Source organism: Acinonyx jubatus, chromosome C1 (assembly GCF_027475565.1).
Source record: "Acinonyx jubatus isolate Ajub_Pintada_27869175 chromosome C1, VMU_Ajub_asm_v1.0, whole genome shotgun sequence".
NCBI lineage: Eukaryota > Metazoa > Chordata > Mammalia > Carnivora > Felidae > Acinonyx > Acinonyx jubatus.
Genome location: NC_069381.1, coordinates 211,126,282 through 211,139,060, shown reverse-complemented (window position 1 = coordinate 211,139,060; position 12,779 = coordinate 211,126,282). Strand labels below are relative to the sequence as shown.

The window sequence follows — 12,779 nt, the reverse complement described above, 5'->3', positions numbered from 1 at the left end:
CATCTCAAGATAACCTTTATTGGTATTCCTTTCCTGTTTTTTATTTTATACAATTCCTTTTAACTTATGTAATTATAGAATGTGTATCTTTAAAATTGCTTATATATCTATTTTAACTTAAAATTGCCAATGACTATTCTACTGAAAAAAATAATTCAAGGAGTTAAAATGTGTATTATATTGAATACATAGTATCTTTTCCTGCTTTCTCATTTAATATTATATTGTCATCATTTAGGCAAATATTAAAATATTTTAATTTTTTTAAATTTTATTTATTTAGTTTACATCCAAATTAGTTAGTATATAGTACATCAATGACTTCGGGAGTAGATTCCTTAGTGCCCCTTACCCACTTAGCCCATCCCCCCTCATGTACCCCCTCCTCCTGTAACCCTCTGTGTTTTCCATATTTATGAGTCTCTTGTTTTGTCCCCTCCCTGTTTTTATATTTTTGTTTCCCTTATGTTCATCTGTTTTGTCTCTTAAAGTCCTCATATGAGTGAAATCATATGATACTTGTCTTTCTCTAACTTTGCTTAGCATAATACCCTCTGGTTCCATCCACATAGTTGCAAATGGCAAGATTTCATTCTCTTTGATTGCCGAGTAATACTCCATTGTATATATATACACCACATCTTCTTTATCCGTTCATCCATCGATGGACATTTGGGCTCTTTCCATACTTTGGCTATTGTTGATAGTGCTGCTATAAACACGGGGGTGCATGTGTCCCTTTGAAACAGCACAACTCTATCCCTTGGATAAATGCCTAGTAGTGCAATTGCTGGGTCGTAGGGTAATTCTATTTTTAGTTTTCTGAGGAACCTCCATACTTTTTTCCACAGTGGCTGCACCAGCATGCATTCCCACCAACTTCTTATTTTGAGGAGGAACCGGATTGCAACCAAATGCAAATCCTTGGACTTCATTTTGATTTTGATTCAAACTTTTGTTAAAACACACCTTTAAGACAATCTGAGAAAATCACATATGGACTGGGTTTGGATATTTTATCAACACTGCTAACATGATAATTGCATGTAGCCTGTTTTTTTTTTTTAAGGCATCCTTATCTGTTACCGTGCACACTAAAATGTTTGAGTGACATATCTAGAATTTGTCTTAAAATAGTCTAAGGAAAAAAACAGGTGAAATAATTAAAACAAAATTGGCAAAATACCAATTGTTGAAGCTGGGTTATGTTAGGTAGGAGTTGGTTACACTAGTTGCTATAACCGTGTCCCCCAAGATTCACATGTTGAAGCCCTAACCCTCTAGTGATGGTGCTTGGAAATGGAGCTTTTGGGGAGTGATTCGGGTTAGAGTAGGTCATGAGGGTGGGGCCCTGATAATGGAAAAGAAAGATGATTTTTAAAAGATCAAAAGATGATAAAGGGTTAGTATCCAAAATGCATAAAGAACTGACATGCAGAAGACACGAACAGACATTTCTCTAAAGATGACACCCAGATGGCCAACAGACACATGAAACGATGCTCAACATCACTCAGCATTAGGGAAATGAGAATCACCTCACACCTATCAGAATGGCTAAAATCAACAACACAAGAAACAGCAGGTGTTGGTGAGGATGTGGAGGAAACACTCATGCACGGTTGGTGGGATTGCACACTGGTGCAGCCACTATGGCAAACGGTACGGAGTTTCCTCAAAAAGTTAAAAATAGAACTATCCTATGATCCAGGAATTGCAGTACTGGGTATTTAGCCAAAGAACACAAAAGAACTAATTCAAAGGCATACATGAACCGCTATATTTACAGCAGCAATTATCTAGCCAAACTATAAAAGCATCCCAAGTGTCCATCAACAAATGGATGGATAAAGGAGATACACACACGCACACAACCTTCTTTATGCAAAAGAATGAAATCTTGCCATCTGCAATGACATGGATGGAGCTAGAGAGCATAACGCTAAGGGAAGTAAGTCAGAGAAAGACAAATACCGTATGATTTCACTTACATGTAGAATTTAAGAAACAAAACAAAAAAGAAACAGAACAAATGAGCCAAGAAAAAAAGAGAGACACAAACCAAGAAACAGACTCTTAACCAGAGAACTGATGGTCACCAGAAGGGAGACGGATGGGGGGGGATGAGTGAAGTAGGTGAAGGGAATTAAGAGTACGCTTACCAGGATGAGCACTGAGTAATGTATGGAATTGTTAAATCACTATACTGTCCACCTGAAATTAATACAACACTGCATGTTAGCTATACTGGAATTAGAGTAAAAATCTTAAAAAATTCTTCTTTATATACATGAAACATCTAAAGATGGATATAAGAAAAAAAAGAGACAGGAAATGTCTCTGCCACCCAAGGACACAGCAAGAAGATGCCTGTCTGCAAACCAGGAAAAGGGCCCTCACCAGACACAGACTCTGCTGGCACTCAGATCGTGGGCCTTCCCAGACACTTCTAAGACACGAGTCTACTCCTATGTATGTTTGAAATTTCATTAAAAAGAAGACCTGAACTTGGGGGGCAAAAGCTAATCAAAGACAAAAGTTGCAATGACCTCTGGACTATTAAGGACTCAAACCCCTCAGGAACGAAGGTTCAGGTCACCCCAGCAGCTGAGGGGCTGGTGGAGGGCAAAAGGAACACAGAACAGGTAGGAAGGAAAGAAGTTGTATAAATATCAGCCACCGTCTCATGAGCTGGTACGGAAACAACTGTAGCAGCTATGTATATTTTATTCCTTACTTTTTGTAGGTGGGATTACCCTCTTCTCAAGATGGTTTACTTTTTTTTTTTAAAGATCTTATTTTTAAGTAACCTCTACACCTAATGTGGGGCTTGAACTCACAACCCCAAGACCAAGAGTCATGTGCTCCACCAACTGAGCCAATTAGGTGCCCCCTCCTAGCTTCTTTTACATATGTTTGTAAATATAAGCCAATTTTTCTATTTTTCCATATTCTCTCTCACACGCACGCACGCACACACGATCCAGGTGAGATCGTAAGTGGAGAGGCATTGGTATCACCTACAAATGGACAGAATGACTGATGGGATCACTGGATACGGTGTTAAGGGTTTCCCTACAAATTACCGGTTTTTCAGTAACCTTACCTTTTCCCATTTTTGCTACCAACCTTTTCAACTCCAGGTTTTTTTTTTTTTTCTTCCCTCATTTTTTTTGATTGAATAGTTAAGGTGGTTTCTATTTCATAATGGGACCCTAACCTGCTTAAGGCTTAATTTCATATTACTAAAGACAGAAAATCAGTTAAGTGTGCCCTGTATGAGGCTTACCACACTTGCATTTCAACTTGGGTCTGCTTCAGGAAAACTGTAAAGGGTGCTTATCATGCATCATCCAGGACCCACACTGAAACACAAGTGCTAAATCAGAAAATACCCTGGGTCAGCAGTATGCTGCAAGGCAAGCATGTACAGATGTACACACAGATCATACATACTCCAGAGATTGGAGAGGAGTGAAACCTCAGCTAAGCAATGGTCTCCAAACTTCCCATTCAGAACTTAAAAACAGGGGTGCCTGTGTGGCTCAGTCAGTTAAGCATCCAATTTCGGCTCAGGTCATAATCTCGCAGTTCATGATTTCGAGCCCCGCGTCGGGCTCTGTGTTGACAGCCCAGAGCATGGATCCTGCTTCAGGTTCTGTGTCTCCCTCTCTCTCTTCCCCTCCTCTGCTCACACTCTGTCTCTCTCTTAAAAATACTTTAAAAAAAAAAAAAAGAAAGGAAGAAGAACTTAAAAAAATAATTTCCAATGCTGGGTCCCACTCCAAACTAGAAACTCTGGGTTCATGGAACTCAAGGACCGATTTCTGCTTCCAAGTTCCACAGTTAACCTGGTGCCAGCTAATATACAGCCCCCTAGAACCCATGACACATTGCCTCCTTGAAGGCTTCTTTGCACTAATTTTACGATATCCAAAAAAAGTGGATATCCCATGCCCCCTACTTGATATGCTTTACTGAACCTACATGAGCCCACAAACTCCCTTCTCCCTTGCAAAATGGCGCCCACAAATGGTAGTCATCCAGCATTTATGCACTGGGCACCGTAATACGCGCTTGTATTGTAACTTATTAGTCCCAACTACTTGATAGTTCCCATTTCACGGATGGGGCGGGGGGGGGAAACCTTGCCCAAAGGAGGTGGTGGTAGGACCAACATTCAAATCTGACAGCTCGACTCTAGGACCTCCATTCCCGAAACTACTTGCAGGTTCATTCCACAGAGTACCTTTAAAAAAAACCCACCCAAAACGCAGACTCTGGGTAGAACTGGGAGATTCTGGACACAACAAGGCTGGGCCTTTGGAAACTGCTCTGGGTTCCCAGCTCTGCACAAGAATGGAAACCAGAGCCTGTTCTGAGCCCGCTCATTAGAAAAGATGGAGGTCCTCAGTCCAGAGGCCAAACTGGGGTAGTTACTAAGATTCCTTTCCCACGGTCTATGTGCACCAACTACCCCAAACTTGTGCGACTTCAAAAGAGAACACTAGAGAATGTTACTGTCAGAGACTGCTAACCGCCAATGCAATGTCCATTCTCCCCAGGGCTTAGAAACAGAACTCCAGTGGCACTTCGGGTGGCAGCACACTCAACTAAAAGCCCCAAATTTCCAGCCTTTCTTGCAACTAACTTCAGTCATGTGTTTACATTCCTGACAGGTTAAGATTTTAAAAAAGCTCCTTATTGGGGGCTAGAAGCAGGGAGGTGTGCTTCTTTTGCTTCCACTCACTCCTTTCCTCCTGCCTGGAATATGGGCTTGATGACGGGTGCTCTAGCAGTCACCTTGGACCACGAGTGACTGTGAGTATGTAAGCCACAATCAGGATGGTGAAACAAAAGAACCCAGGTCCCTGAGCAACATGCCAGCCTTGGATCGATGACCTCCAGATTTCACTTGAGAAACCATCTTGTTTCACTTTGCTTTTTGTCTCCTCTTATATGCAACCGAACTTCACACTGACCCACTGACAATTTTCAGGACTGCTTCTCCGAGAAACTCAAAAGAAAAAGTACTTTTCGGTCAAGGAATGCTATTCTACCACCGTACTCAAGTGAACAATCTTTGAGAGATGATGGCTCTGCTTAATACCCCCTGAACTGAACTCAGTGTCGGTGCTATTTTGAGTCTTGTCCTCACGAGGTCATCACTTTGCCAGCAATGACAGGGGGGCAGGGATAGATTTTAGGCCGCAGAGGAGTAATGAAGGAAAGAGCCCACTTCTCTTCCCTTGCTTCCAGCAGCTATGTGCTGTTCCTCCCATACAGTGAACCATAGCTATGCTGTTTTAGTTGCAAAACATTCCCACTGACGGATCCCTGGAGGGAAACTCTCCTCTCAAAGGTTCCCGGCCTACAACTGGGAACTACTAGAACTACCACAAGCTGTACGGGTTCATCATTCCCAGGACATCCGGTGACACCCTTCAAATAAACCCCACACATCTGGCTGCTTCAAGGTCCCAGGCTCCCCACGACCTCAGCGAGCACTGCAGTTTCCTCACCAGGAACTGCCTGCACTCAAGCAGGGCCAAATCCGTCTCCAGAGCTGGGCTATTTCTTTTCGCTCCAAGAAACCCAGCAACCGGGAGGCCAACTTCCATCTGGAATGTGCTGTTGGTTGTAAGTTACCACCTATTTGGAATGTGCACGCCTGAGGCTCTTGTGAGGGAATTCTACTTCCCACACTGGAAGCACAAGAGAGAGACGGGTTCATTTCACAGAAGCATTTCTGTCATACAGATTTTTTTATTTTTATTAGTAACACAGAGAGGGCATTTTGTATAAATTTCAATTTCTTAGTCTGATCGGTTTAAAGAAAGTGTATAAAAGGACACACACACCACTATATTACATATTTATACAATGGTTGCCTAAAAGAAAGGTAACTGAGATAAAGCCAGGAGTGCTATTGCCTATCCTAAAATTAAAAAGTAATCCCCCAACTTAGAGCTAATGAAGAGTTAAAATTCCTTGATGTAGATGCATAGCTCATCTTATGCAGAAAACTCTCCCAAATGGCAACATTGCCCACCCCACACGCTCTCCTACGATGTGACCTTACCACATCGCTCAACAAGGATGGGGAGAGTCCCATGTTCCCAGCCCGCTGAATCTGGATGGGTGTGCACGGGCTTTGCCAGAATAAAAGTACCACAGAAGTGACATTACGGAACTTCTGAGTTTAGGTCAGAAAAGGTGAGGCAGCCTCTGCTTGGTTCTCCTCGGGGTGGGTGGGAGCCAGGTGCCACCTCAGCCCACCCACCCTGAGGATACCGTGAAAAGGAATATATGGTTCCTCCAGCCGTGAACCCAGCTGAGCCCCCAGCCAACAACCCGAATCAACTGCCAGCCACACTGAGTGATCCGTCTTGGCCTGCCAACCTAATCGAAGCTCCTTAAGATTGTCCCAGCTGACACCTTAACCGCGATCAGAGGAGACCCCATGCGAGAACTGCCCAGCTAAGCCCTTCCCCCAAACTGTGACTCTTAAAATTGCCAACAGAATGAGGGGGTTGTTGTAAATAAGTTTGAGGTAAGTTGTTATGCAGCAACAGTGATGAGAACACCAACTACCTGGGGGGGAAAGTCTCCATAAGAAAACTGTCTTGTCTGGGTATGTTTTTTAAACATCCACATTAAAACAAGTAAAAGCAAACCACGTACAAAACAAATACTTTAAAACTCAGAAAGAGTTACGTTAATTTGCAAGTAAGTTTACAGGAAGGGATATCATGTGGTGGTTGGAAGGGAGTGAACAGATGAGAATGTGAAAAGGAGCAGCACTGAAACAGAAGAACATTTCTGGGGAAGAGTGGCTTGTTTCCACTAAGTGGGAAATTCCTCAAGTAGAAGCAAGGTTCTTGGTTAAATGGAATGTTCCATGATAAAAATGACTTTGCTCCCCCAAATGTACCTACCCCACCCCAAATGTTTGTGTTCTATTTATTTTTATTTTCTCTGAACAAGCACGCGGTGGAGTCTAGTTTGGAAGGTGTGGGCAGGCTCTGGAAGGCACATTCAGGCGTGTGTGTCTGTGGTGTGAGGGCAGGAGACGACCCACAAGTCAGCAGAAAGGGACAGTGAAAGGGGGTAAAGACATTTGGTCAAACTTACCCGTGTTTACCGTGACCTCTACATTCGCAAATACAGAACCAGCCAGTGTTCCATAACTGGCAGGAAAAGTCACGGCTGCTTCGATGTCTCGGCTGCTCACGTGCCTGGAGCTTCTCCACGGTGCCAAGAAAACGGTTTAGCGCAAAACTTAGCCTTGACAAAGGTGAGTACACGAGGTGCGCTCAGACAGAATACCACCATGTTTTATTTAAGTTCTTTTTTATTTTCCTCCACACTGGCAAAAGTTCCGAGGGAGCTTAAAGTTTTGTAAACATTTTAACTATCCCTCTTCCCCACCCCCCACTTTTGAATTTACAAAGCAAAGGAGAGCAGGGGTCCCAAGTCTGAATGGTTCCCCATCTCCTCATGCTATTTGATCCAAAAACTATATACAAGTTTGTAGCAGTCTCTGTATAGTTATTGTACATGTTTGGGAGGGAGGGAGGAAGGCAAGAAGGGATAGGGAGAATGGTGACCCAAAAGAATAAAAATAGAAACCAAATATAATCAGCCAAAACCAAACTGCTCTCAGAGCAACTCCAGCCTTCTTCAGGCAATGATGACAGAAAGAAAAGGTGCTCGACTAGGAGCCACCGAACCACAGCACTTCTCACACAGGGACGGACGGTCCAATGGCTCCAGACCAAAGTGTGATTGGCAATTCCAGGGGATGTTCTGCGGGGGGCTGAGGGAGGCAGGAGGAGTACTTGTTTATAAATAGGGCTTGAATACGTCTGTAACTGAAGTGCAGGGGTCTTAGGGGGCCATGATCAGAAGCCAAAGCCAGGCTTCTCTCCCCCATTCTCTCCCATCCCCTCCACCCCACTGCATTCTCCTGTGTAGTGGTTTCCATGGATGAAGGTCTTAAAGATGGTCAGGTTTTGTATGTTTTCTTTTCGGAAAAGGCAAGCAACTTGCCATTCCAGAATCTTTCAACAGAACCTTTTGGGGCCACAGCAAGACACACACACAATGCTCTGAGGAACCAGATGAAATTCCGGGCTTTTATCAGAAGCAAAAGTTTATCCCTATCCAAAATGAAATTATACAAATTCATACATATGGTAAAGATCCTAGCTGCCTCTTAAACGAGACAAATTTTCAGCAGAAAGGCCCAAAACAAACTGGTCCTAGTCCTCTGAAGTAAAAATATTTATGGGAAAAAATCAGTTTTTGTAAGAAAGGAAAAATTAAGAATAAGTTCTTCTCCCAGGCCATAGAGTTTCCTTTGTCCAATCAGGTTGGAGTATGCCAAGGGAGAAGTCAGCTTGCTTGGAAGTCACTACCTAATGAAGAAAAACATGAATCCTTTCTCCGAAAGGATGCTCAGAAAGAACAGGCGAGGGGTGTGCAACATCAAACCAATCCAATCTAAACTCCACCCCACTCAGGGCCTCTTTGATGCAATCCCAGAGTTAACAGTGGCAATGCAACCTTCAGACTGGGGGTGCTCTGTCTTTTTGGACACTCAAGTCACAGTTCATGGCATTGTGTGGCTGGCCAATGTCTGTTACCATTAACTCTCTTCACGATTGCACCAGTTAGACCCCTTGCTCTTACGGGGAGTTAAAAAGAAGAAAAAGAAAATAGGAGGGAAAAAAGGGACATAAGAAAGTAAATAGCTATTGGCAGATCCCAACACACTTTCTGGGACACAGTAGATGAAATCACGGCACAGTAAACAGGTGCTGCCCAAAATCAGCCTTGTTGGGGAGGAATCCCCACTGCCACCCCCAAGACACAGGGTCCAGTCCACTTATCTAGTCTGAGATGCTCACCAACAAAAACAATTTAAAGAATCTTGGACACAAAGGGCTAGAAGAAAAAGCCTGAGATGATCGGTTCTGTGATTTGTTGCAGAGTGATAAAGAGTAAATGGTGAGTAAGTGTTGTGTCCAAAGGTGGAGAATCCATGGTCAGCAGAGAGGAGGAGAAGGAAGGCCAGTCCACTGGCAGGTGCTCAGTAGTCATCCAAAGTCTCGATTTCACCCATATTGAGTCGCTCTGATGAAGCATTGACTGAAAACCCTGCCGGAAAAAATTGGCAATGAGTGACCACACCCGAACCACCACGGGGCTTGAATTCCCATCAGTGGGCTGGAAGAGAAGTCTCTCGTGTTTTAGCTTGTCATGGGGATACTAAAGAAAGGAAGAAGAAAGAAGAATGAAGGTCGGAGAGTGTATTCTGCCCTTGCAGTGAGAGATTCTTTATTTTTATTTACTCCTCAGGGTTCTGGTATAATTTAATTAGGGAGGGAAAAAATGAATTACGAACTAGCGCCTTAGCGATTCCTGAGAACAACCTGGCTGTAAGCATGTGTTAAGGCCACGTCAGGGGGGGCTGGCGGGGAAAGTTCATTCAGGATGGGCACTTTAATAGAGATGTGGGCAGAGGGGAGAGAGAGAATAACATATGCCAAATACTTTGTAACTACCTGACCAGAAGACTGTGAATTCTAAGTGGGATAGAGATTACTTCAGTCCCACTGGCTATTGGGAATACTTTCTCCCCCTCAATGGGTCAAAAACTTTTTCAAAGTTTCGGCCAAGAGCTTTTGCCATTCGAGGATAGGAGGCTTCAGGCAAGATCCACTACATGATCCTGTGAGCCCTGAGAGCAGAGAGCACAAAAAGATTACAGTGCTTGCAAAGGAAGGGATTTCAGTTAGCCATATGGATTAACCAAAATGGAATCTGGTTTAGAGAAAGTAATATTAGTACCACCATCGAAGGCAACGATCAGTACTCACAAACACTACCAACGTTTGAAAACCTAATCCCTTCAGCCACACATATGTAATTTTTTGATAAACTTCATAACCAGAGATAGATAAAGTATTATTAACAGGGCTTCTTTGGAACAAGGGACTCCCCAGAAGCTTTCAGTTCATCTACCCTAAATGAAATCTGTTCAATCTGTTTCAGCTCTTATTTGAGTATCAAAAAGTAAACTCTCCTATGTAAAAGCAGTTAGTTGTTAACATTACTTGAGTGTTCTGCCCCCTTTTTTCTTTAATGTTCAAGTTTTCAAACAAAGACACATTTTATTTATTTTTTTAATGTTTGTTTGTTTATGACAGAGAGAGACAGAACCTGAGTGGGGGAGGGAGCGGGAGACAGAGAGAGCGGGAGACACAGGATCCGAAGCAGGCTCCAGCCTCTGAGCTGTCAGCACAGAGCCTGATGCAGGGCTCAGACCCACGAACCGCAAGATCACGACCTGAGCTGAAGTCCGACGCTTAACCAACTGCATCATAACAGTGCCCCAAACAAAGACACATTTTAAATGTATGGATAATAGGGGCACCAGGGTAGCACTGTCACGTAAGTGTCCGACTTTGGATCAGGTCATGATCTCACGGTTCATAGGTCTGAGCCCCACATCAGGCTCTGTGCTGACAGTGTAGAGCCTGCTTGGGATATTCTCTGTCTCTCTCTGCCCTTCCCCCACTCACACTTTCTCTCTCTCAAAATAAACTAACTTTAAAAAAAAATAATAAAAAAGGCTCACATAATAAAAATAGCTTAATTACACTATATTCTTGACTCAAAATATCAAGATTTGATATTCCTCAAGAGGAAGAGAGAGAGAGGGAGAGCAAGAGGGAGAGTGAGCGAGGAAGCTGTGGTACAAGCTGCTTACAAGGCCTAAGACTACAAGGGGTTAGGGCTCCAAACCCCAACCGTAGTTCTACCCATCAACTGTGTTCCCACAGCCCACGAGACTTTTGTCTTGAAAATAACAAAAGGCTTAGTGTCCCTATTTGAAAGTAACAGTTTAATTAGGTGACTATAAAAACTTAAAGACCAAACAGCTTATGAAATGAGCTATGACTCTATTCAGAAGCAGGTTTTTGACTTCACATGTATCTCAAGAACAGATGAACCGTGATAAAAACAATGAGCTACATGCGATAAAAGTGGAAACGTAATAAAAACACAAACTAAATTAATTTTAATCATGTGAAGACGGAAAAAAAGTGGGCCAAAAAAAAGTTCCTTACCCATGTCAGTAGTTATTAATCGACAATATGTCAATTACTGGGCTAAGCTTTTAGCAGACATGGTTTCATTTACTGGTCACAAAACCCAGCACAATGGGCAACACAAAGGAGGATGTAAGCCCACTGTGCCTGGTTCTAAAGACTACACTCTGTTAGGATCAGAACAAATGACTACCTCTCACTCACATGACTTCTTTAAGGTCTGAGAGATCTTTTTCTTTTTTTTTTTTTTTTAGTTTATTTTTGAGAGAGAGAGAGAGAGAGAGTGTGTGAGAGCAGGAAAGGGACAGAGAGGGAGGGAGACAGAGGATCCGAAGCAGGCTCTATACTGACAGCAGAGAGCCCGATGTGGGGCTCAAACTCACAAATGCTGAAATCATGACCTGAGCAGAAGTCAGATGCATAACCTACTGAGCCACCCAGGCACCCTGGAGTGACTGTTCTTATAAGGGAAGTATGACTGGGGGGAAATGCCGTTGTGTGTGAAACTTATCATATCCAAATAATGGATACTGGTTCACAAGGGCACCCTTCTATTTTAGAAGCAAAGTTCTCTTTTGATCAGTGACTACTTTCTCAATGGATAATTCTGGACCAAATTAGAACCTGTCTATTCTGTGCATGGGTTACTGTGACTGATGGACATTTATTAATCTTTCTCAATCTGTAAACCAATTAAGACATGTATCAATTAAAATAGTAATAAATAGAAATGAGAAGGTAAGGGACAGAAATTAGTAATTATCAGAAGCATTTTCAGAGAGAAATTTAAATGAGCAGAAATTTTCATTAAAAGGTACAAGCCCACACAAATGAGTCTTCTCAATACTCTGTTGAACGTTTTATTTCCCTTATATATTTTTTTTCTTCCCCTTCAAGATAAATCGATTCCTTAAACTCTATTCCTAAAATAATCTCTCATTCTCCTGAAGGGAGTTTTAAGTCCCTTTCTTTCTGGGGTCTGTAAGAGGGATGGGGTCAGACTGAATATTTAATTCAAAGAGCTTTACCTCCTTTTCAGAAGAACCTTTTCTCTGACAGCCTACCCTTCGAGAGCCACAGCTAAAGAGAAATAAATAAGGTCTCCTTAGGTAGAGCCCACATCCAGAATTTCAGGAACACTTTTAAATCTATATTCACCCACTTCTGTCAAAACTGGATGAGATGTGAGATTGTTCAATCCATTCTTAACATAAATTTCTGAGACAGGCAGAAGAAAACAGCGTTTCACCAGACCTCTCTGGTTCCAAGCCAGCTTTCAGGCCTCAGTTCCAAAGGACAATCCACAAAGGTAGGTTTTTATTACTGACATTTTGTTTTTCTCCAGGGCAGGAAACTGCGCAGGGAAGGCAGGGACCCTGAGGGCAGAGGAGGATGGCAATTCACCTCTCACTGTGTTTGCGGCTCACAGGGGCATCACCACCTGATATCACCCTGGACCCGCCCAACACACTTCAACAACCACATACTTACTCCATCAGCCTGCTCCATTTTCCAGCGCTCATCCTTTCAGCAAATGGCAACACTACCCATCCTGCTGCCCAAACCCTTCCATTCCCCTTGTCCAGCCAATTCTGTCCCCTAAGTTTCTGAAATCCATCTTAACTCCTCTCCATCTACTGCCAAAACCCTATTCCAGGC

At 42.9% G+C, this 12,779-nt stretch overlaps 1 protein-coding gene across 9 annotated transcripts in view; it reads right to left on the bottom strand.

Moving 5' to 3' along the window:
* Nucleotides 1–7,315: 7,315 nt before the first annotated feature.
* Nucleotides 7,316–12,779, bottom strand: part of GIGYF2 (GRB10 interacting GYF protein 2) — a 144,587-nt gene continuing 139,123 nt past the window's right edge. For all 9 annotated transcript variants that reach the window (XM_015073274.3, XM_053215966.1, XM_027047533.2 and 6 more), the window contains one exon: nucleotides 7,316–9,162. In XM_015073274.3, the coding sequence (XP_014928760.2) occupies nucleotides 9,095–9,162 (68 nt within the window). In that variant the 3' untranslated portion in view covers nucleotides 7,316–9,094. The remainder of the gene's footprint in view (nucleotides 9,163–12,779) is intronic.